The 25,537-nt window shown below is 42.3% G+C and overlaps 1 protein-coding gene across 1 annotated transcript in view; it reads left to right on the forward strand.

The window, feature by feature from the left end:
* The window catches only part of EI24 (EI24 autophagy associated transmembrane protein), a 462,003-nt gene that overhangs the window by 225,790 nt on the left and 210,676 nt on the right, over nt 1-25,537 (forward strand). The window contains exon 9 of the mRNA XM_044081026.1: nt 13,322-13,433. Within this exon, the coding sequence (XP_043936961.1) occupies nt 13,322-13,433 (112 nt within the window). The remainder of the gene's footprint in view (nt 1-13,321; nt 13,434-25,537) is intronic.

Consider the following 25,537-nt stretch of genomic DNA (forward strand, 5'->3'; position numbering starts at 1 on the left):
GTGGTGTTTTTCCACCATAACTTGGCTCCCTATTTGGGGGCGCCTGACATTTGGGGCAAGAAAAACTGATGTAATGGTGTTGGCTGCCTGTTTTTATACCACTGACGACCTGACGTCAGTCCTGAAGCAACAGCAACCAATGCAGAAATACTAAGCCTCTGGTATTCGGGGCGACTGAGGGATACCCCTGGCAGGATAACCCAAGTGTGATGACTGCTACAGTGAATACACTCAAACATCTACATTTATGGTAAGTGTACACAACTGTACTTTATTTATAATAATGATTTCAGGATGAGGGTAGGGCAATATTTTGTATATTGATGCTATTTATATAATTAACTTCTTTGTGGTCAAATATTCTACTTGTTCCACCTCCTAACCTTATGTTAGAGTAAGACTGCAATTCATTCTTCCAAAGAAACAATTTCAGTAAAGGTTCATAGGGCTCTTCCATTGCTACAGTCAAAGTTAATATGACTATTAGATCTCTTTCATTCAAGAATTATGGGAGCCTTTCCTGATGGAATCGGGATTATTTTTTGAGCATTGACCACGCCATTTGCACTGTATCAGAAATTTATTTTGTAACAGTTGTTCACGCACACTGGCTTTCTTTAAGAGTTGTAGCTGACTCCTAGAGTGACCTTATGGACAGCCACCACCATCCGAGGAGTTTTCAAGGCAAGTGATGGTAAACAGAAGTAGGGTGCCAGGTCTTTTCATCCATAGTGCATATGCACTCAGTCACACATGCAGAGTCCTGAGAATGCTTAATGCATGTTTACAAAATGTGGGGAAAAAAAACCTTGAGCACCCAGAGAAAACCAAATCGCAAACAGAGAGAATATGCAGATTCCACACAGAAGGCATTTAGTTCCTTTGAATTTAAGGTGGCCATTCTTATATAGTTATGATAATAAGAGTACAGATAATGAACTGAAGCAAATATTGCACAGAAATTAGGAAAAGCTGTGTTTGGAAATAAGATACAGGCAAATGCCAAGAGTATCAAAAGCTAAAATTTGCAGGGTGTTAATGACAGAAACATACAGATTTGTTTTGTAAACAAGATATGTATAATGGAACTACAAAATATATTAAGAATAATAAATTCAAAAGAAAGTCATAAGCCACATAAAGGAACTAAAACAACAGATCTGGACTCTGAGTAGTAAATAAAAAAATAGCTTAAAATATTCCGCTAACTTTAACTTAAACATCAAATACAAGCATTAATCATGCAAACAGAAGTATTTGTTCAATAACGTCAGAATGTATACTTAATTTTCAGACCATAGCTATATAAAACATAAAAATGACTTGAGTGCTTTTGGAATACTTAACAGTGAAAATCAAAGTAGAAGTACTCTTGTTCTATTTTCTAGTACATGTACTTTTCTTGTAGTCTGTCTTAATACAGAGTTTTTATATAAGACAAACATATCTGGTGACTAAATGGGTAGTATCCATCACACTTCATGCTCTCCAAGCACTGTCACCTCAAACAAAGCCCTACAAACATAGAGCACCCAGAGAAAACCAAAGCAAACACAGGGAAGATGTACAGATTCCACACAGAAGGCATGTAGTTCCTATGAATTTATGGTGTCCATTCTTATATAATTAATGAGTTATGATGGTAAGAACAGATATAACAAACCAAAGCAAATATTGCAGAAAAAATAGGAAAAGCTGTGTTTTGCAAGCAAATGGTTACAAGCATAATTATTTTGTATGCAGTTTGCTTATAAAATAAAAGATACAGGCATAGCGGCAGTGAAAATCATAAAGGCAGTCATGAGAGGAGGGCTAGTAGCATTTCTAAAGTACAGTGATAGTCAGGACAGCAAATACACCTTTTGCTTAACTTAGGAAACTGAGCATGAATATACCACACTTGAAGACTGACTAATAATCTACAAAGACTAGGGTGTTGCTGGTGCATATCTCTGAATGTCACCCTCATCCTCCTTTCCTTTCCCCAGTTATAATTTATGGTGGGAGTAGACTGGAGTTTGCCACTCAAGTTTTAGCCCCGGGTGTCATTCTTAGTAGGGTCACTTTTAATGATCAAGTGTTGGCTGTTGTAAAGGGTTCTTATTTTAATTTAAAAATGTTTCCCGTATCCAAAACTTTATACTATCTTTGCCACAGTGGTTCACGCGTTAGTAATAACAGCATTGGATTGTGAAAACACCCGCTTCTGTTGAATGCCAGATGTTGATCTAGGTCCAACTCTGTTTACTGGAAATTCCCACTCCTGTCATTATTCTTGCTCTGCAGGGTCTGCTTTGACTACTGGTTTCTGCCAGATCAGATTCTAGAATACTACAATTTACTTTTTGGGGCCTTCCGTAACACTGATCCCATCTATTTGAAAAAGTTTATCGACCGTAATATCTCTGCTAAGCCCCTCAGTCAAGGAATTCCTAGCTGTTCTGGATGTCAAACTGGAAACTTGTGGTCCAGTAGTCTTTCATTATATACTTTGTTTCTTTGGAATAAATATCCTTCCCATCTTCAGGCATGCAACACTGTGGCCTCTTTCAGGTCCTTGGAAGATGCTTTTTTTTAGTTAATTTTTAAAGCCCTGTATATGAACAATGTTCTGTTTTAGCTACGTGTCTTCCTGTTTCAGTATCCTTACTGCTTTTTTTTTAAATTTATTTTTCTCTCTATCTGTACAGTGCTTATTTAGCTAAACATTTATGTACTTAGTAGTAGTTGTAATAAAAGTGGTAATAATAACAATGTATTTAGGAAGTAAACTGTAGGTAAAAAAAAGACGGCTGCTTTAGAAGGGACAAAATATGAACTTTGTTGTACAAATCTGAAATTTCTGGATTCACCCATGCTTTAACAGACAATAGCATGGGAGCTTACTACACAAATCTCAGATTTTCTGGATACACCCCTGCCGTAATGCTGCCAGTATACGTTCACACTTCAGGGTTACTGTTACCTCCTGCAGTCATTTTTTTTCCATAACAATCTAAATACAATGATGAAATGTGTAAATGCCTTTAATCCAGCAACATAACCATCTTTTTTATGTATTTGTTTTCTCCCCATAGCCTACCATCTGCTCCTATCTTTGTTAATGGGTGTATTGAACCCACCTTGACTTCCCCAGGACTCAACTCGACCCTCTTCTGGGGCTGGTGATAAGATTGAGGATGCAGATTCTGTTGCAGTATCATACCGCTGCTGGGGATTGTGCCCTAACTTCTGCCCCCTTGCGGCAGGCTTTACCTTCAGTGCCACAGGGCCACTCACTGGTAACACCAATATCTTCACTAGTGATTCTGTTAGTTATTACTGTAGAGTGCTACCAATGCATACCATAGGTCATCCGTACAAGTTACAGCGATTGAAAATGATTTTCTCATTCCATACTGCATAGATACTAGCATAATGGCACCACAGCATTTTCATAAACTTACTTTGAAGTGCAAAGATTTACAGGGTGCCAAGTATTATGTAATGTAAAAGCATGAATGCTATAAAACGAATGTTAAAGAAACTACAGTGTAACACAGCTAGTAAAAGTAAAATCCATTCATAAGGAGATGTTCTTCATCTCACATTGCTGCAGTCCTAACACTTGGGTAGTCCGCTGTCCCAGTCGGCCCGAATACCAAAGTATAAGGCTGACGTCGGTCAAGGCGCATTTGTCTGACATCAGGACGTCCGGGTACAAATGCGCATGACCGACGTCATATCCTCAGTCTTTTTTGCCGCATGGTCCGATGCAGAAGCAGTATTGCGAGTGCAGGTTGGCGTTCTGAAATTTTCTGAAGTCGGAGTTTCAGACCGAATCAAAGTTGGCTAAGTACCCGTTGGAATATTTTGGTTTTCTTGCCTCAGTATTTAACCGGATGTCAGAAAAAGTGAATAACTGTATTTCTTGTGGGAAACAGATACCTCATAGAGATTACCATACATTGTGTATACCTTGCTTAGGGCTTGAGCACGACGTTGTTGGCTGTCGCTCTTGTGCTAGATTTAACAAACGCACTATTAAGAGAAGATTAGATTGTGCCAGGTTAGTTTTTGGGAAGCGTTGTAATTACAACATGCCGCCGGATGCTCCGGCCGCTTCGTCTAAAAAGCGCAAGGACAAAGCAGCGAAGCCTAGGGTGGAAGAACCGTCTGTCCCGGACGTCGGTTCTTTAGAGGGCTTGGTGGAGCCGCTGGTTCTACCAGAAGTTCCTTTGGATTCTCAGGGAGAGACTTTACTGTTACAAGATGTGTCCTCTCAGGAGGTAGGCCAGGCTGAAGGGGCTTCTCAGATAGCTGTTCTCCCCTCCCTTCCTAAGGTGGTTAGGCCCTCCCCTTCTGTTTCCAAGGCTCCTTCTAGAGGCAGGCCAGGGTTAACTTCAGTGGGGGTCTCCCCTAGTTCTTCAGGGTCTCTGCCTAAGAAACATATGCTTAAAATGGCAGAAGATTTGATTACTATGATTAGAGGTTCTATACCCCCCCCTGATAAGAGGCCTAGGGTGGAACCTGAGCTTGAGAGTTTTGAGCAGTGTTCGGAGGCTTCTGAGTCTTCGGCTGAGGACTTGCAGGAGTATCCTCCTTATTCTGATTCTGATGTGGATGACTCTACACCTTCGGCTTCTCCTCCTGAGGATTTTTCTTTTCAGAGACTCTTCATTCCATGAGGGAGCATTTTAAATGGGAAGGTCAAGATTTCTCTGATTCTAGGAAAAGGCTTAGGGAATTTTGTTTCTACCCCAGCATAGGCCTTTAGCTATACCTCCTGTTCTGGATGTGGTAGAGGATGTTTTTGCAGAGGCTTCCCTGAACCCTGATTCTTTGCCTCCTGCCCCAGTTAAACCGGACAGGTATTATAGGGTGCCTGAAGCTCATAAGTATCTTTTAAGAGTCCTAGGGCAGACCCAGAAACTGTTTCTCAGGGCCCTAAAGGTGTTAAGGCTTCTGTTGTTAAAAATCCTGTTCCTTCTGATAAAGAGGCAAGGGCTTTGGATAGATGGGGGAAAAAGGTGTATACTTCTTCCACTTTAGCCATGAGGGCTTTGAATTGCCAGTTTCACATGTTGAAATACCAAAATTATCTCCTTTCACAATTGAAGTCTAAGGTAGATGCTCTGGCGGAAGGTATTGAGTGTAAAGAGTTGCAGGATTTAGTTCATGTTTCTGAACAGGTGGGTAAGCATTCCTTGCAATGTGGTTTTGATGCTGTACAGGCCTCTTCGAGGGTGGCAGCCACTGGTTCTGTTCTTCGCAGGCACGCCTGGCTCAGGGATCAGAATTTAGCTGAACATGTAAAGACAAGGATTTTAGATGCTCCTTTACAATCTGATGTGTTATTTGGTGCCTGTGGGCAGTTTTAAAGAAAATGGAGGACAAGGCTAAGTCTATGCAGACTGTTAAAGATTTTTGCAGGTTCAGCCTCCAAAGTTTAGTAGAAATTGGCCTACTAAGGGGTGGACTTATCCTTCTTATGATTCTCAGTCTAGGGGTAGATCTAGACGTGGTAGGGGCAGAGCTCAGGGTTCTTTTAGGCCTAGAACAGGCAGTTCGCCTGCCCAGTCTTCTGGTGAGGGCAGGGGTCAGTCCTTTCGTAAGCAGACCCAATGACTTGCCTTTTCAGCTGCCAGAGCCTTCTCGTCTGGCAGCACCTTTGGGAGGAAGGCTGGCACTTTTCAAAGAAAATTGGAGTGTTATTACCCAAGACAGATGGGTATTGGATATCGTTCACCACGGTTACAGGTTTTATTTCCATACCTTGCCTCCTTTCAAAGGCATGCCAGACATTCCTCCTATACAAAGAAAAGAGGCTCACAAGCAAATTTCTCTGTTGCTCCAGATAGGGGCCATTCAGCGGTTCCTGTGCCAGAAAGGGGCCTAGGATTTTATTCTCGCCTGTTCCTAGTACCAAAAGGGGAACACGTGGAGACCAATTTTGGATTTGTCTATCCTCAACACTTATTTGGACATTCCCAAGTTCAAAATGTTGGCGTTACAACAGCTTTTACCTCTGCTGGGCAAAGATCACTGGATGGTAACTTTAGATCTCAAGGAGGCTTACCTTCATGTGCCTATCAGACTCAGTTGCAGGAAGTATCTGCGTTTCGAGCTGGAAATTCCCATTATCTGTTCTCTGCATTGCCCTTTGGCTTATCTACTGCCCAGAGTATTCACAAAGTTCTGGCTCCAGTTGTAGCTTTTCAGGCTAAAAGGAATACAAATCTATCCTTACTTGGGCGACTGTCTGATTCTGGCTCAGGAAAAGGACGAGCTCCTTCAGCATCTGGATTATGTGATAGCAGTGCTAAGATGCCTGGGGTATTCTGTGAGCGAAATAAAGTCCAGTCTAGTACCCTCTCAAGACATGTGCTTTCTGGGTGTGAGACTGAATACAGCAGCCCAGATGGCCTTTTTAACCCCGGACAAACAAAAGAGTCTATCCCTTTACTTCCATCAACTATCTCATCAGTCCGTGCTGACTGCAAGGACAGTCCTTCAAGCATTAGGGTTCATGGCATCTTGTATTCTGGTGCTTCCCAATGCCAAACTGCATATGAGGAAGCTACAATGGTATCTCAAAAATGTATGGACACAGCACTGCCAGGATCTGGACACTGTCATTCAAATAATACCTTGCATTCAAAAGGAATTTTTGTGGTGGGCTCAGGAATGTCACCTAAACAAGGGACTCTCTGTGACCCGGCCAGAGGCGAGTCAGATTCTAACGACAGATGCCTCAGACATAGCTTGGGGAGCTCATCTGAATGGAAAGTGGATACAAGACAAGTGGCCTGCCAGACTACAGCATCTACATATCAACATGAAGGAGATGTTAGCAGTCCAATTTGCATTGATGGCTTTCAAGGATTTACTTCTTCCAGGGCAGGTGTTGATTCTAACAGACAACACAACTGTCATGTGGTACATCAACAAGCAAGGGGGAACACATTCTTATCCTCTATGCAGGCAAGCAATGATTTTGTGGGAGACTGCGCTCAGCCTGCAGCTTACTCTTCAGGCAAGGTTTCTGCCAGGAGCACAGAACTCCTTAGCAGATGTGTTAAGCAGGCAAATCATGGATCCCCACGAGTGGAAACTGGATCTTCATGTATTTCAAAAATTGACAGTGTCATGGGGAACTCCAGACATAGATCTGTTCGCTTCTCCACTAAACCACCAGCTGCCAAAGTTTTGCACGAAAAGGTTTCATCACACAGCTTGGAAAGTGGATGCTCTTTCGTTCAGTTGGAAAAATCTTCATGTGTATGCCTTTCCACCTCTGCCTCTCCTCCCAAAGGTACTCCTAAAGGTCAGACAAGACAAGACAAGGATGATTTTGATAGCTCCAGATTGGCCTCGGCAACACTGGTACCCATTACTGAGGAATCTGGTAAGAAAGCCTCCATGGCCTTTACCTTTAATTCCACACCTTTTGTCTCAGAGGGACGGTCATCTACTCAATGTCAAGCTTCACTCTCTTCATCTAACAGCCTGGCATATTCTGTTTTGAACCACAGCAGGTCTCAACTTCCTCAACAAGTTTTGAATGTGATTATGGAAGCCAGAAGACCTAGTACACGTAAAGTGTATGCAGAAAAATGGAAGAGATTTTTATTTTGGAGTGCAGCAAAGGATTTGGATGTTTCTGAGCCTAATTTGAGTGTGGCTCTTCAATATCTTACTGAGCTATTGGACAAAGGTTTGTCTTTCTCTTCCATTAAGATTCATGCTGCAGCAATTTCAGCTCACTATGATTGTGACCCACCATTGTTTTCTCATCCTTTGTTCAAGCAATTTCTTAGAGGGGCAAAGAATATAAGACCCCCACGAGAGCTCCTACCCCTGCTGGGGCCCTCATTTTTGTGTGGGAGAAACTTACTCTACAACCTTTTGAGCCTCGGCTTCTGCTGAGTTGAAATACTTGTCATGGAAGACTGCTTTTTTGTTGGCCATTACTTCTGCAAGAAGGGTTTCTGAATTGCAGGCCCTTATGGCGGTTGAGCCTTTTTTGATTTTTCATAAGGATAGGGTATCATTACGTACTAATCCTTCATTTATGCCTAAGGTGGTTTCTAGTGTGGCTTTAAACCAAACTATTCATTTGCCTACTTTTTATGCAGATCCCCAAAATAGGGGGGAAAAGATTTTGCACACCTTAGATGTACACAGGCAGTTACGTTATTATTTAAGCAGGACTAGGGATTTTAGGCAGTCTCAGCAGTTGTTTGTTTCTTTTGCTTTGAGTTCTCAGGGCAAGCCTGTGTCAAAACAAACTATATCTAAGTGGATTGGGTTTTGCATTGCATTCTGTTACTCCCATCATGGCAAGGAGATTCCAGCTGGGATTAGGCCTCATTCCACTAGGGCTACTGCCACTTCAACAGCATTTCTAAGAGGTGGCAACTAAGGATATTTTGGAGGCAGCTACTTGGAGTTCAGTGCATACTTTCTCCAAGCATTACCACCTTCCTCTCTATTCTAAGTCCAGGGCTGGTTTTGCCACTGCTGTGTTGCAGGGCATTTTGGCAGCTCCTGCTTCATTATAGTTTAGCCATCCTCCCTTACCTCTGCTTTGGGATTCTACCCAAGTGTTAGGACTGCAGCAATGTGAGATGAAGAACATAGTACAGTTTTGTACCTACCATAAATGTAGATGTTGAAGATCCACATTGCTGCAGTCCAATTTGCCCTCCCTCCTTCCCCTCTGTGTTTAGGGGTGGTTGTGTGGGTGAGGTTCTATTTTTGTAAATTTGTATATATTGTACATATATTAGGTACAGGAGTGTTTTGGTATTTTTGGTTTTGGCCTTATCTTTTAGGGTCTTCTGACATCTGGGGCAAGAAAAGACTGAGGATATGACGTCGGTCATGCGCATTTGTACCCTGACGTCCTGATGTCAGACAAATGCGCCTTGACCGACGTCAGCCTTATACTTTGGTATTCGGGCCGACTGGGACAGCGGACTACCCAAGTGTTAGGACTGCAGCAATGTGGATCTTCGAACATCTACATTTATGGTAGGTACAAAACTGTACTTTATTTAGTAGCAACTAATCTTTTCACCTGCCAGCCCAAGAAGTCTGAATACAAAGGTTAAGTTGCAGCTTTACCTTCACAACTCTGTGTCACTGTGGAGTGAGTAATAAGTGAAGGATATATAATCGTTTTAGCAAAACAGTAAACACAGACATGCAAGTACAGAGCTTATTTCCCTGTGATTCAGTGGGCTTCCTTCAAAGAGGAACAGATGGTCTTCATTTTCCAAACCCATGAATATATAATACTCATTCTAATCATCAGCCAGTTAATTATCATATTGTAAGTAACAGGAGCAATATATAAATTCACACAATCTATTACTACTGCAACTTCAAACTACATACATAATGTGAATTATATATTCATTCTTCATAACATTCCCTTTTTTATTACAGGGCATGCCATACAATTTCCTTATTTAAACCATTAGGAAACAAAGTATTCTATTTTAAAATCAAACTTGCTTACATAGCACTTAATGCTGTTAATTTGTCTCTGCCTGTAATGAGGAGTTGTTGGTATTCCTTAATAGGAGCAGTAGGTTAGTTTTTTAGCTAGGGAAAATGAGTTTGATTTATATGTGAAACATCTGCAGACAGCTTTGTTTATATACCTAAGATGCATAAGGATTGCTGAAACCCCCCCTGGTAGGCTGATGTCAGGTGTTAAGAGGTTTCCAGGAAAGGGTTGGTCTGTTATTAGATAAGATTTTAAAGGAGTTATACCAGGTGGAGCCAGATAAGTCAGCAATCTAATTTGGAAGAAAGGTTATTTCTGGTTATTTTTAGATGTAAAAAGTCTTTATACTTCCATACAATTGAAATATAGTTTGAAATCAGTAGCACATTGATCGAAGATCCCTTGTCCTGTTTTTTTTCTTTATTGTATTTGTTTTTGTCTCATAATATGTTTCGATGTAATGATAAAGATTTTTTTGCAGACGAGTGGGAAAGTTATGGGGTGCCATTCACCTCAGTGTTTGACAGTCTTTTCATGGCAGAATTTGAATGCAGTTTTATGAGTACATACAAGTTTGTTTTTTTTTTTTTAAAGAGAGCAAGTTATCACTTATGTACAACATAGAGATTACCTGTTTTGATGTAAGGTTGAGGACAAAGGAACCAAAAATTTGCCAGTGATGTAAAGAATAATAGTTGTAGAATAATAAAACAGTTGAGGAATACAATTCGTAATTGAAATAACTAATAATCAGTTTATTTTTTTAGATATTGCTTTTAACTGGTTTAGTTGTCAATAAGCAGACTATTCTAACAAAAATACTGGGTGAACAAATTGGTGTAACTAAGGAAATTTTTTTGAGCTATGATGCAGAATCGGAATTGTCTAAACACAGACCCTACAAGTATTTTCCCACCTCTGGAATCCACTGTCTCTAAGAGTATTCACAGACAACACATCAGTCATGTGGTACATAAACAGGCAAGGAGGAATCAGATCATACCAGTTATGCAGATTGGATCAGGTTGCTTGTGACCTAACCAAGGCAGGCATGTCCTTTCAGGCAGTATGTATTCCATCCCAGGACAGTGTCCTGGCAGATTCTCTCAGCAGGTTCATCGAAGTTCCCCCCCCCACACACACACACGAATGGATGCTCAACAAACGGGTCTTCCTAGACATAGTACACAGGTAAGGAACACCACAGATAGACTTGTTTACCTCAAAGAGCAACAAACGGCTCCCCCTGTTTTGCACCAGGACTCCTTTCCCCTTGGCTTGGAGGACAGATACTTTAACCGTCCAGTGGATAAAGAAGCTTTTTGTATCTTCCTTCCACTTCCTCTGCCACCAAAAGTTCTATTAAAGGTCCAAAAAAAATTCTACTGGTGTCTTCCTTTTAGCTAAGACAGTGATGGGTTACCCTTCTATATCACTTAGCCAGGGACAGTCACTGCAAGCTACCCCACAAAGTGGTCCCCATCTTATCATCCCTCAACCTAAGCCTGTAGGCATTAGGATTCTAACCTCTTCCAGACAATTTTCTGATGATGTGCTTCAGGTTCTCCAGGAAGCAAGGAGACCCACCACACGAAAAGCCTACACAGCTAAATGGAAGAGACTTTCAATATGGCATCAAGCAAACAGTGAGGATCCTGTAAAATCTGAGGTTTCTCTCCTCTTATCCTATTTATGAGCTCATGAAAAGCAGTCTGATTAATTCTATTAAAGCCGACTTTCAGGAGTTTTGGCTGGTCTTTCCCCAAGTCCACTTATGTCCAACTTGAGTTTATACAGTTTTTAAATGAGGTTCTGCACTTAAACCTTCTAAAAAAGACCTGTGACCCCCCAACCCCCCCCCCCCCCGGAGATCTCAACTTGGTGTTGTAAAATCCTTCACTCTGCCTCCCTTTGAGCTGGTCTTTTCTTCTACTCTTATATTGTGCACCTGGAAAAACATTTTGTTGCTGGAATTCACTTCTGCTAAGAAAGTCTCAGAACTACAGGCACTCATGGCTATTATTACTTTTCTTATTTCCATAAGGACAAGGGTGTCCCTGAGGGTTAACGCCTCTTTAATGCCAAAAGTGGTAAATGAGATGTACCTCAACCATGCCATAAATTGGGCTAGTTTCTTTACCAATCCACAGAACAGGATGAAAGACATATTCACCACTCCCTAAATATGCATAGACAACTAAGATTCTAGTTGGACAAGACTAAGTATATTTGTAAGTCAGGCCAACTGTTTGTCTGTTTAATCCAAGCAAACTAGTGAAATCTGGATTTGTAAGTCTATTTCCTTCTGTTACATGCACCATGGCAAGTATTTTCCCTGTTTCCCAAGGGTTCACTCAACTAGAGCAGTAGCCTTTTCTGGGTTTTTTTGTAAAATGGTAGATTCCAGAACCATCCTGGAAGTTGCTACCTGGTCTTCTGTGCACACCTTCAGTAAACACTACAGAATTGCCTTTTCCAGGTCCAGGGCAGGCTTCATAAGGTCAGTCCATTCTGGATTCTTGAACAGTTCTCTCCATTCCCAGCCATCCTACCCACCTGTTAGGAATACTGCAACAGTGATTTCAGTCAGGGCATGATACAGTTGTGTAATAGCTTACCATTCAGTAGATGCCGTATTGATCACTGTTGCAGTATTTCTCTGCCCCCCCCCCTTTTTTTGCCAGTTTCCTTTCTTCCTTTTCTCTGCTGCTCTGTCTGACAAGACCCTAGGACCGAGGGTGTCCCTCTTTTATTTTTCTTGCTATGCCCATCTTAACTGACTGCTACTCTCTCAGATGTCTTCAGGCTGCTGGCTTGAAGATAGTCTGAGGATTTACATCCATTCATCCTCTTATATACCCCTATGCTTATGGGCTGTGGTCCTTCATCGGTCTTTCTGGAAAGGTTAGGCTTTGGTACCCTGGCCATATGTCAGCTGTGAAAGCCCATCTGTTTGGAATAATGTAACAGTGATCAGTAGAACATCTGCTGTTTGTTACACAACTTTACTTTCTCAGTTGTTCTTGTGGAGAAGCTCTGCATAGGCTGCACATGTAATCCACATATTTATTGTGGCTAAATGGGGAAAGTGCAGCCCATCTCCATTATCTAGCGATTCCCTTCTTACCTAGTGTTGCAAGTGAAAGCTGGTTAGTTCTTACAGGTGACAGCAGGTGTGTATATGAATGCACCATTGTCATGTTTCTGACCTAGTGAAAGGGAAATACAAGAAATATTGGAAGGTAAAAAAAAAATGTGTTAGAGCTGGATGGGTGCTGTGACTTGCCAGTCTCTGAAAATGCAGTCTGTTGTGTCAGAACAGTTCCTTTAGGTTATTCAATACCAAAAAAAAAAAACAAATATAATTATTAGGTTGCTCTTAGTAAGTGGAAAAAATGATAGTGGTGTGAAGTGTTTTTCTCTATGCACATAGATTTAGTGCCATAAATAGTCATGCTTGCCTTTCATCCCTTTGGAATTCTTGGTGGACATTGGGGTTTTTGGTATTTTATGGCCATTTTCTAAGGCATGTTAAGCCACTCGGAATGTTCCATACTTCACAACACCACTGTTTTCACACCTTGTAGATTGCTTTTTTAGTAATATGTTGGATGAGAACTGTGTGGTTTGAGTGTGAGTTCTCTGGAAAACTGTATGGACTAAGTTGTGTAAAAGTGCAGTTAGGACAGCTTAAACATTATTTGATGTTAAAGCAGAAGCCAGGAGAGTGCATATTTTCAGAATCCATTTATGCTGCTTTCAGGTTGTAGCTTCATTTGATTTTTTTTTTGTTTGTTTTGATTGATGACAGTTTTCTTTCTCCAGGAATTGAGATGCATCAACGATTGTCCAACATTGAGAGAAACTGGCCGTATTACTTTGGATTTGGGTTACCACTTGCTTTCCTCACAGCAATGCCACACTCCTATATCATAAGGTAAGAAATGCAAAGAGCTTGCATCTGAATCTACTCGTGAAAACTCTATAAGAACCCTTTGAGTTTTGCAGTAAAAAAAACATTGTTGGCTGTTACTAGTAAAACTATGGGTCTAAAAACAGACTTCTGTTTTTTGAGGCAATAGCGATTCCAGATTTGTGCACATCAGTTTATACAGTTCGACAACAATTTAGTAACAGCCAGATCTTTTATAAACTGGGAAATTTAAATCATTGGTATAGCAGACATGTATTACTTTTTAACAGATGGGTCATTTGTTTAACAGATTGGGTTTTGCCATTCTTAGTGGTAACCTAGACTGTAGGGCAGCATAAAATGACTGTCTGTATTACATACTATATATGCATAAAGCAGCCATCTTAGATGTTGTGTTGTGGTAACCCAGGCATTACTGGGAAGCAAGTTCAGCAAAGCTGGAGTTTGGTTTAATAGTTGTGTAACAGCTCCTGGGTGTCGGAAACTAAATTTGAGTGTTTCCTTATGCATTGCAGTTTAGTAGCATGCTTTATTTTTGATCCTCTTGGTTCCATGACCTGTTCACCTTACCAGAGGTCCAGCTTGATGACCACTCAGAGCCTTCCAACGAGGACCTCCTAACCATCTCCAACAACGACAGGCTCTGGCAACTGGAAGACACTGAGGAGCATGTTGCGTCTTAAATGGGAGAATTTCTCTCTCTCCACATGCCTCAACCAAGGACTAGCACCTAAAGGGCTGATCATATCCAAGAAACCATTCCATAGAGGAACAGACTAGCAATTAATCAAAGAATGGAACCAGCAATTCCCCTGCATAGGTTAGTCAGGTCATTTGCTGCTGTCCATCTGGACATAAACAGATACAAATGTGCAATATAGGCAGCATTAGTAACATACAGTTTTTGTGTTTCTTGCTGCTCAGAACCATCAGTCATTTGGCTGCTTGTTTATGATTAGTGGTAATTTTGATTATTTTCTCCAGTCACCAAGTATATTAGCTCATCCGTTTTTCATTTTTTATATTTATCATTGTTGTTGAATTGCTTTTGGAAATCTTTTTGTTATTTTATTAACTAAGTAAATGGGTTCTTGTCTAGTTTTTTACTGTACTTTGTTTGCATGAAGACTTCTCTTTTGAAGTTTTGTAATTGTGCTTCTGATTCACAAGTAGCACTTAAGGACTTCCTCAGTAAGCATCTTTGTTGCTTTGAAGAAGGCTGTTCATTAATAGACTCTTCAGCATCACAAAGCATTTAATAAGGTATTGAAGGTTGGGGAAAACCCGAAAACTGACATTATAGAGAGTGAATGCTAGAGAGGAAAATAAGATTGCTTATAAATGTTGCCTTTTTCACAGTGGATGCCAGTGGCTAGTTGAACAGACTGCAAGGTCTGCACTTCTAAGATTCCTATTTCAGAGTATTAGGGCCGTCTAAGAATACGTGGTCTCCAGTGGGATTACATAGGTTCATAGGTAGGTACTAGGCTATCGGCCCTAGGGCCCATACAAGCCTAGCCAAAAAATGTACCCTGGCTTTCGCCACCCAAGAAAATTATTTTCCTGTGCCCCTGTCGAGCAGAGCTCAGAAGTGATCCCCAGGGTGAATTTCCCATTTCCCATCCAATCATCAAGATTTTTCTTGAAGAGTGCTAATGAGGAGCTCTGTTTGACACAGATAGGTAGTCTGTTCCAGAGTATGGGAAGTCTCTGGGACAGGAATCTATCACTCCAGCATGTTCTGTTTATTGTGGTGACAAGGTTTAGGTCCCTAGAGCGTGTAGCTCGGAGGGATTGGGATTTCTTTAAGTGGAGCATGTCCAACAGCTCTGGGTTTGACATAGCTTTGTATGTTAGGCAGAGATCGCCCCTGAGTAGGCGATATGCGATGGAGTAAAGCTGTAGTTTTTTGAGACGGTCTGCATAGGGCATCTGTTTGAGGCCAGTAATCCTCTTTGTGAGGTATTTCTGTGGTCTTTCCAGTTGTTGTAGATGTCTTGTGAGGTACATACCAAAAGGGGCGTTGTATATAATGGGTCTAATGAGTGATGAGTAGAGAGGAACAACGACCTCTTTTTTTCTGGATGAGAATCCTTTTGTGATGAGATGAGCCACGTAGAAGGATTTCCTGACCATTGTGACGATGTGATTATCAAAGGAGAGACAACTGTCCACCTGTATCCCAAGGTCTCTTATTACATTTTCGGCATTAAGTAGATTACCAGCTATGTGGTAGTTCATGGGTACAGAGTTTTTACCAAAGGGGATGACAATACACTTTTTGGCATTGAGCTTCAGGCCATGGCTTTGACACCAGGTATCTGTCTCAGTGAGGCCCTTTTGTAGTTTGTCCACATCGTTAGGAGTTTCGATTATGGCTCCTAGTTTGCAGTCATCTGCAAACTTTGTTAATAAAGACCTTCTGTGTTGGCCTGCACTTCAGAGAAGTAGATACCAAACAGGAGAGGACCCAGGACTAAACCCTGTGGTACTCCACTTGTCACTGGTCTGATGTCGGATTTGGAATCCGCTACTTTCACAGTGTGGGTTCTGTCCGTGAGCCAGTTGGCAACCCATCTCATCAGGAAGGGTCAGATCTTTTGGAGCTGAGGAAGTATGGCTTGATCTTGTTATCCACATTTCCAAAGAAAGTCATCCACTTTTCCAAGCCAAGAAACTTTGCGTAGGTTCAGACTGCTACATTCTAATCATAGTGCCACTTGCTTCCATGCTTGTGATTTTCCTCACATTGGCTGTTGCTTCAGACAAAATTTGTCATTTGTACAATGTTAGTATGATATGAAAAGCAGACATTCTCTTTCAGAAGATGATTGAGTTCCTTTTTGAAAAGGAAAGTCTTTGATTACTGCACCACCCTTAATTGAACCTTATTGATGATTTAGTGCTTAGAACTACAAGAAATTTAGAGGAATTTGATTGTAGTTTCAAAGACCAGTTGTGTGAAGACTTGAACTTTGAGACTGATCTTTGAGATGCAGACTGTGGATTCTTTTCTTAGGTTGCAGTGATGTGGAGTTTGTATAATAAAATGGGCGAAAGTGTTTTTCTTTGCAGGAAACACATGATCTGATCTTGCCGGCCCTCCTAACTGGGTCCTAAGGCCAGGTTACCCTTCGACCAATCAGAATTGTGCATCAGTTTTTGGACATGCCCTCACTTTTGCAATGATGTGCTCCCATGATGATGCACATTGCTGTGTAATGCACCAAAACATAAGCTCATTCATCTCCCATGTCTACAGTTTCTTGTATTCTGTATACACAGTTCAGATCTTTAATGTTCATTGGTGAGAGTTCCTGTTCACACCACCAGGCTAGTTGTGCAATCCAAATTCTAGCCTGCTACAGATCCCCCCACCATGCCTCAAGATTCTCACTACACCTTTCTAAACATACTGGAAAATATTAAGATACAACCAAACACTCTGATACTGGGTGATTTCAACTACCCTGCCATTAACTGGGAAAACTACTCGTGTACCAACACCTTTGCCCAATGGTTCTTGGAATTCATAAATTCCAATGCCCTGGGATCAGCTAATCCATAGTCCCACAGGAGGCACCAGTATCCTAGACCTGGTCATTACCAACATGGGAGATCGATGCTCCACACCTGTGGTTACCCCCTCATTGGTCAGGTCTTGACCATAAGCTAATCATCCTTGACATCCACATCCCTCCCCCACCCCCCAGTAAGGAAACCTCCGTAAAAAACTTCTCCAAAGCCAGCTTCATGCTACTCAAGTCAGAAGTGACAAACTTCATGACACCCATGCAGACAGGAACGGAAATTTCGACTGCTGAATCCTACACTAAGGCACTGTATGAGCACATTCACTCATGCATGAATCATGCCATCCCAAACAGAACCAAGATGCTCTCTTCCAAATAAAGGAAGCCAATCTAGTGGTCCCTTGCCATAAACAAACTTTACAACAAAAGGAAGAAACTGTTGCAGAAAAGAGGAAAATCCCAGGATGCAAAAAAACTCCCTTACCAGCCTCAGTAAGAAGCTGAGATCCCTCATAAAATCCTCCAAAGCTACTTACGAAAACAAATTGCCATAGATTCCAAAGACAACCACAAGGCATTGTATAGCTATGTCAAGAATCTAAATGGCAATGCTCCGATCTCCTCTGAGCTACAACAGAATGCCATTAAGTATACTGATCCCAAGGATATTGCCAATATTCTGGCAGATCGATTCAGTGCCAACTTCACCCCCATCTCACCCCCTAAAGGTTCCATCTCAATACCGAAAGATTGCCAAATTCCGGTAATGGCTACACAGGTAAAAAACACACTCTCCAAAGCTAAGAATACAGCATCCATGGGACCAGACGACATCCCGAGCTGTGTACTACATGAACTGCAAAATGAAATGGCACCTCATCTAAGTGTCCTGTTTAATCATAGCCTCACCTCAGGCTTTGTGTCCACTGAGTGGCACATAGCTACAGTTATCTCACTCCACAAGGGGGTATCCACCTTGGATCGTGGGAACTACCGCCCCATCAGTCTGATGAGCCTGATCTGCAAGGCCATGAAACATATTATCATGGAACTTTATAAACAAAGACATTGGCAACCTTCAAACACTGGACCCCACCCAGTCTGGGTTCATGAAGGGCCGATCTTGTCTCCTAAACTTGATTGACTTCTTCGAATCAGTCTCCAGAGCTGTGGATGAGGGTAAGGTGGTCCACACAGCCTATCTGGACCTCGCCAAGGCCTTTGACACCATCCCCCACTCTGGAATCATAGATAAACTTACTAAGCTGGGCATTAATCTCTACCTCACTCGATGGGTTGCCATCTGGCTTACTGACAGAACCCACACTGTAAAAGTAGCTGACTCCAAATCCAGCTCGAGACAAGTGGAGTACCTCAGGGTTCAGTCCTGGGACTGCTCTTGTTTGGCATATACTTCTCTGAAGTACAAGTCAACACTAAGGGACTCTGGCTAACTAAGTTCGCAGATGACTACAAACTGGGGGCCATTATTGAATCCCCAAATGATGTGGATATTTTACAGAAGGGCCTTACAGAAACAGATGCTTGGTGCCAGAGCCATGGGCTCAAGCTCAATGCCAAGAAATGTATAGGTATCCCCTTTGGTAAAAAACATGTACCCGTGAATTACCACATAGGTGGCAGTACACTAAATACCGAACGTGTGATGAGACTTAGACACCGGTGGACAGTGGTCTCACCTTCGATAACCACATCGCCACAACAGTCAGGAATCCTTCTATGTAGCACACCTCATCACTAAGGGCTTTTCATCCAGAAAAGAGGAGGTCATTGTCCCACTGTACTCATCCCTCATTAGACCCATTATAGAATACAATGCCCCGTTTGGCATGTACCTTTCAAGACATCTGCAACAACTGGAAAGGCAGCAGAAATACCTCACTAAAAGAATCACAGGCCTAAAACAGATGCCCTGTGCTGACCGTCAAAAAAACTGCAGCTATACTCTGTGGCATATTGTCTACTCAGAGGCAATTTATGCGTAACATACAAGGCCACGTCAAACCCAGAGCTGTTGGACATGCTACACTTAAAGAAATCCCAACCCCTCATAGCCACATGCTCCAGGGATCTAAACCTTGTCATCACAATGAACAAAACATGCTGGAGGGATAGGTTTCTGACCCAGAGACTCCCCAGACTCTGGAATAGACTGCCCATACATGTCAAGCAGAGTGCCTGTTTGACCCTCTTCAAAAGGAACTTTGACGATTGGATGGGAGATGGGAAATTCACCCTGGGGATCAAGTCAGTCGCCCTGCTAGACAGGGGTCCAGGGAAGTAAATATTGTGGGAAGAAATAGCCAGGGAATTGTTATGGCTAGGCTTGTATAGGCCCTAGGGCCGATAGCCTAGTACCAACCTAGAAGACCTGACATTTTGTGTGATACCCCCAAAAAATTATTTCAGATTTTTGTAGCTTTTTAACTGTACAGTGGTGAACAAGTGTCCCTGTGGGGTCAGAAGGAGGGTTCTGCCTCTCTTATTTCAGGTGCTCCAGTGTTGGTCAGAAGGAGGGTTCTGCGTCTCATATTTCAGGTGCTCCAGTGTTCTGGCACTTTAAACTTTGTTTGAAGGACTTCCTAGTGTAAGGCCACTGTCCATAGCCTCCAAGTTTCTCAAGATTAAGAATCACTCCCAGTTAATGAGGACTGTTGCTGTCTTAGTCACCCATCTGTTATGGTTAGTAAGAGGTGCAGCCTTTGCTCCCACCCTAGGGAGTGTATCCTGAAGTTTTCACTTTATCTTGCTTTAACCTGAGCATTCCAGCTGTAGGCTTGTCCAGACTGACTGTAGAGAAGAAACTCTGGAGTAATCTCATTGTGGATCAGAGTACTTTCGACCAAGTCTTTATCTTATAGGGTCCTCCCCTCAGCCCATTTGTACTGTAAGTGGCCTGATAGAAGTGAAGTCTTTGGGTCAGCCCAAACCAGGGTCCACAACGCAAGACAGTTAAAGCACTTGTTTAACTTTTAGCTAGAGTTAGTTGCGAGTACAAGAGTTCATCCATAGGTATCTTTGGTCACCATACCTGGTGTGGCCTACTTTTCATAACGTGCAGTCTTCTGTACTTGCATGACAACATGATGGGTCATATTATACCTGACACCTCTCATCCTGTTATTGTGTGCATGTATTGCATTTTATCTGAGATCTAACATGATAAGGCTTCTAGAGTTAGTGGAGAGCATAGGTCACCTTTCTGGATAGCTTCTTTTGGGAGTTGTGGGAGTGGCTGTCTGTATTGTTTTCTCTATTCTTTTGCCCCCCTGTTGCCCACCAGCTGTTAGCCCTTCATTGGATTGGCTAGCCTATTTGTTCCTTATAGTCAAGAATTGGCTTCAGGAGTCATCGTATAGGCAACTGTCTTTTATTTCATTTGGTATGGCTCTGACGTCATGGGGTGGTGTTGGTGGATGTGTGACCTGCATCACAGGAAAGCCACAACACCTTCCCCATGTGAGTGCCCGCTTCCACACACTTGTATGAAAGGGTACTACCTGGCAGTGGTTTGGTGAGCCAAATGCACATTCTCAAGTCACATTTGCATCCACCCACCTCCTCCAAGGGATCATGGGAAACTTCTCCCCCGGGTAGGTATGTCCATCTTCACCATGCTAATTCTAATGAAATAACCAAGCCACTAATCAGACTTTGAAAAAACCTCTGGTATTCCACCACAGCAAAAATCCACCACGATAGAGTCCTGTGTCAAACACCAAGCAAATTTAATGGAAAAAGTAAAAACAGCATTAAAATTCCATAGTGATAAAACGATAAGCGCTTTCGGCTATTTAGCCTTCTTCAGATCGTTATTTTTTGGTAGCAATGCCTAATATTTATACTGAAAACTAACCAATAAGGTTTAAAATCAATTAACTTCTAAACCAATCATGTCAATTCATTCTTAGTCTTTATTAGAATATTCAGTAATCTTTCTTTGCACTACTAAGTAGCCAATAGCTATGATTTAAAATTGGCGCCAAAAATATGCTAATATGGGCCATAGTATATTAGCATATTTTTGGCGCCAATTTTAAATCATAGCTATTGGCTACTTAGTAGTGCAAAGAAAGATTACTGGATATTCTAATAAAGACTAAGAATGAATTGACATGATTGGTTTAGAAGTTAATTGATTTTAAACCTTATTGGTTAGTTTTTAGTATAAATATTAGGCATTGCTACCAAAATATAACGATCTGAAGAAGGCTAAATAAGCGCTATCGTTTTATCACTATGGAATTTTAATGCTGTTTTTACTTTTTCCATTAAATTTGCTTGCTGTTTGACACAGGACTCTATTGTGGTGGATTTTTGCTGTGGTGGAATACCAGAGGTTTTTTCAAAGTCTGATTAGATGATAGTTGAAGTCACCTAGTATGAGAGTGTTGGGTTGAGCCCTAATAGTTTCCAGGGTGCTTAGGAACATTGAGTGAGAGTCGTGGGACATGGTCGGAGACGTATAGCAGGCTGACCTGAATTGATGTCTTACCCAATGTTAGTTGTACCTGAAGTATCTCAGATGCATTATGCTGGACTATTAGTCTGGAGATGTGCATATCCGTTATAAATATGGAGACACCACCACCTTTGGATCTTTGGTCCATGTTCTGGGGCCAAAAGGTGTGGAATGAGTTTTAGCCTGGTAGCACAGATGTGCTTTCTGCTACTTTAAACCAGGTCTCCATTACAGCACAAATGTCGATGCTCTCTATTTTGAGGAGTCCTTCAAGCAAGTGCATCTTGAGATTTAGACTTCTAGTATTGAGCAGCATGACCCTCAGACTGCATTCTTTTATAGCTGTTAACGGTGGTAATTTAGTCTTTGGAACATCACCTAAAAAGGGCACTATAGGGGTGACAAGAGCCTTAGCCAGTATCCGGAAACCCAGGGGTGACAGATGCAGGCCATCTCTGGCAAAGCATCGAGGTCTGTCAGTCATGTCATCCCAAGCAGACAAATATTGGATCCCCTTAGAATAACCAGAAACGTAGCCAGTTGTTGAAGTCAATCATTTTTGGCTTGTACTGGGGTATCATTCTGGGCGACGGTAGGATACTACTCAGGGTTAGGGTCATACCTGCCTTGGATACTCCTCTGAGATAACCAGTACAGCCAAGTTGGTGTCGTCATGCTGCTGTCCTTCTCTGGAAAATCAAATGTTTAAGCAGGTACATCCTCCTTGGCCCAGGCCCTATAGTATCTGGCTGCTTCACAACTTGCTTCATTTCACAGTAAGGCTTTGCCTTGCAAGAATTTAAGAAATTGAAGAAATAATTCTTTGGTGTGTGACAGAACTCATAACAGGCTTTCCTCTCTTCTTGTCCAGGCTCGCACCATGTAAAAGAAAGAGAGGACTTTCTCTACTGAGTGATTCAGATTCTTCCTCCAAAGACAGGGAACACCACAATCATCATCAACCCCCTTTATACCATTTTCCGTACAGTATCAGGGTGTTGTCAACTGTCACCATCTCTCTCAATTCAGTGCCATACTCCTGCCTTCAACAGTCATGCCTGACTGTCACAGGTCTTATCTCACACAATCTGTTCACCTCTTTGCTGGATTCCCTTGTTTTCTCTTGCCTTCTTCCTGATGGCCCTAATCATCTAATTTATTTATTTATTTATTTTACAATTATTTACTGGGAATGTCCAACTGGGCTAAAAGCCCATTTTCACCCCATCTTCACCAGATTGTCTTCTGCTTTATCTGCACATGTGCCTGAACCAGTGTAGTCTGTTCTCTATTACCTTCTCTACAATTGGAATTACTTGGGTTGCTGATGTTCTTCGTGTTTCACTGTTACAGTCATCACATTTGGGTTATCTGCCTGCAGGTAGCCCTCAGCCGGCCTGAATACGAGAGTCTTCGGATTTCTGCGTCGGATGCTGTCGCTTCTTCCATGAAGTCAGGTAGTCAGGGGTATAAAACATGCAGCCGACGCCATTGCATCAGTCTTTCTTGCCGTGCGGTCCGCCTACTCCTGAAATTTTTGTTTTCAAGTTTCAGACCTGAAGTCTTCAAAAAGATACATACCCCGTTGGGGATCCTTTTTTCTTGCTCTAACCAATGTCAGAAAAAATTAACAATTGTCTTAACAAATGTCTGGCATCCTATCCTGGACCTCTCTAGCCTAAAGACATTTTTGGTGATCCCAAAATTCAAGATGCTAACTCTTCGCCAGCTGCTTCCTATGCTAGACAAGGATGCCGTGTTGGCAACACTGGATTTAAAGGAAGCCTACCTGCACATCTCAATAAGGGAATCTTGCAGAAGATACCTACACTTCAAAGCAGGCTACATGCACTCTCAGTTCTCTGCCCTACCCTTTGGCTTAACTACTGTACCCAGGGTATTCACAAAGTGCCTAGGTCCAGTCATTGCATTTTGCAGGCAAAGAAATATCCAAATATATTCATACCTGGGCAATTGTCTAATTCAGGCAGAAAGCCAGGCTTAATGTTGAATCATCTGGCGTTTGTACAGAAATTGCTAACTTCTCTGGGGTACACCATAAATGAAAAGAAATCACATCTTGTACCCTGCCAACAAGTTGCATTTCTGGGAGCAAGCTTGAACACAACTTCCCAGATGGCATTCCTCATGCCAAAGAAACAAGTTCATTTGACAGCCTACTTCAAACTACTGGCCACAAAGACACAGCTATCTGCAAGGAAAATACTGCAAGCCCTGGGGTTCATGGCCTCCTGCATTCTCCTAATTCCATATGCAAGACTGCATATGAGGAAACTACAATGCTATCTAAAAAGCCTATGGTGTCAACGTTCTCAAGATCTAGAAGCAATGATTCCTATCATACCTTGTCTACATATAGAGTTCCTTTGGTGGGCAGAGGCCTGCCACCAAAACAAGGGACTGCCATTCACTCTACCCCCTGCCACCCACACCGTAACAATAGACGTATCAGACTATGCATGGGGGGCTCACTTGGCAGGGAGGTGCATTCAGGGCAAATGGAACCCAATTCAAATGCACCTGCATATCAGTAAAAAAGAAATGTTAGCTGTACAGAATGCTCTGACAGCTTTCAAGGACCACATTCTTCCAGAGCAGTTAATGGTCAAGATGGACAACACCACTATGTGGTACATAAGCAGGGGGGAACCCACTCATATCCTCTCTGCAGACTAGCCATGGCTCTGTGGAACACGGCCTTGAGCTACCAAGTGCATCTACAGGCTCAATTCCTACCAGGAAAGCTAAATCCACTGGCAGACGAACTAAGCAAAAATCTCATGGACCCACACAAGTGGAAACTGGAACCAAAGATATTCAACATATTGAGAAACAAATGGGGGAGACCAGATATAGACCTGTTTGCCTCCCCCCCAGAACTACCAATTGGAAAAATTCTGCACAAGGACTCCCCACAAACAAGCTTGGAAAGTGGATACCCTGTCCTTCACCTGGAAAAACCTATCAGTTTATGCATTTCCCCCTCTGCCTCTCCTTTCCAAGGTACTACTACAGATCAAACAGGACAAACCAAGGACGATACTGATTGCAGCAGACTTGCCACGCCAACACTGTTACACCCTTTTGCGCAATGTGTCGCTGCTGGCACCATGGCACCTGCGTCAGACCCCGCCCTGCTATCCTAGCAGGAGGGCCAGATTCTGCACCCACAGCTTCAAACCCTGAACCTGGCAGCCTGGCTAATCACCTGATCTCTCCCTTAACATCCCTCAGTAAGCAAATGTTGGATGTCATTCTGGAGGCAAGGAGGCCTAGTACTAGAAAATCCTATGCTGAAAAATGGAAAAGATTCTGTTCCTGGAACCAAACTCAGGGGGATGGGCACAGCAGTGCCCAATTTACCTCAGATTCTTCAGTACTTAACTGAGATGCTTCACCAAGGGCCTTTTCTTTTCCTCCATCAAAATTCATGCATCGTCAGCTCATTACAACACAAAACTCACCCCTCTTCTCTCATCCACTGCTGAAGAAGTTCCTCAGAGGGGCTAAGAACTTAAGACCACCCAGGAGAGCCCCTACTCCAGCCTGGGACCTTAACTTTGTATTGGAAAAACTCGCACTACCTCCTTTCGAGCCAGCTGCAAATGCAGAATTGAAATTCCTTTCTTGGAAAACAGCCTTCCTTTTAGCCATCACTTCAGCAAGAAGGGTGTCTGAATTACAGGCCCTCATGGCAGTGGAGCCTATCTTCATTTTTCATGCGGACAGGGTGTCCCTCAGGACCAATCCCTCCATGGCCAAGCTGGTATCCAGTGTGGCCCTTGATCAATCCATTCATTGCCAACCTTCTTTTCTGATCCACAGAACAAAGGGGAACAATTACTGCACTCCTTAGATGTGCACAGACAGCTTAGATTTTATTTGGACAGGACTAAATCTCTCAGGAAATCTGAACAACTGCTGGTTGCATTTGCTGCAGGGGCAGAGTGGAAGGCCATTTCAAAGCAAACCATTTCTAAATGGATATGCCGTTGCATTCATTTCTGCTATAAGCACCATGGAAAACCTACCCCACAGGGGATTAGACCACATTCAACCAGGGCTGCATC

This window comes from Protopterus annectens, chromosome 8.part0, assembly GCF_019279795.1.
Source record: "Protopterus annectens isolate FY-2018-M chromosome 8.part0, PAN1.0, whole genome shotgun sequence".
NCBI classification, from domain to species: domain Eukaryota; kingdom Metazoa; phylum Chordata; order Ceratodontiformes; family Protopteridae; genus Protopterus; species Protopterus annectens.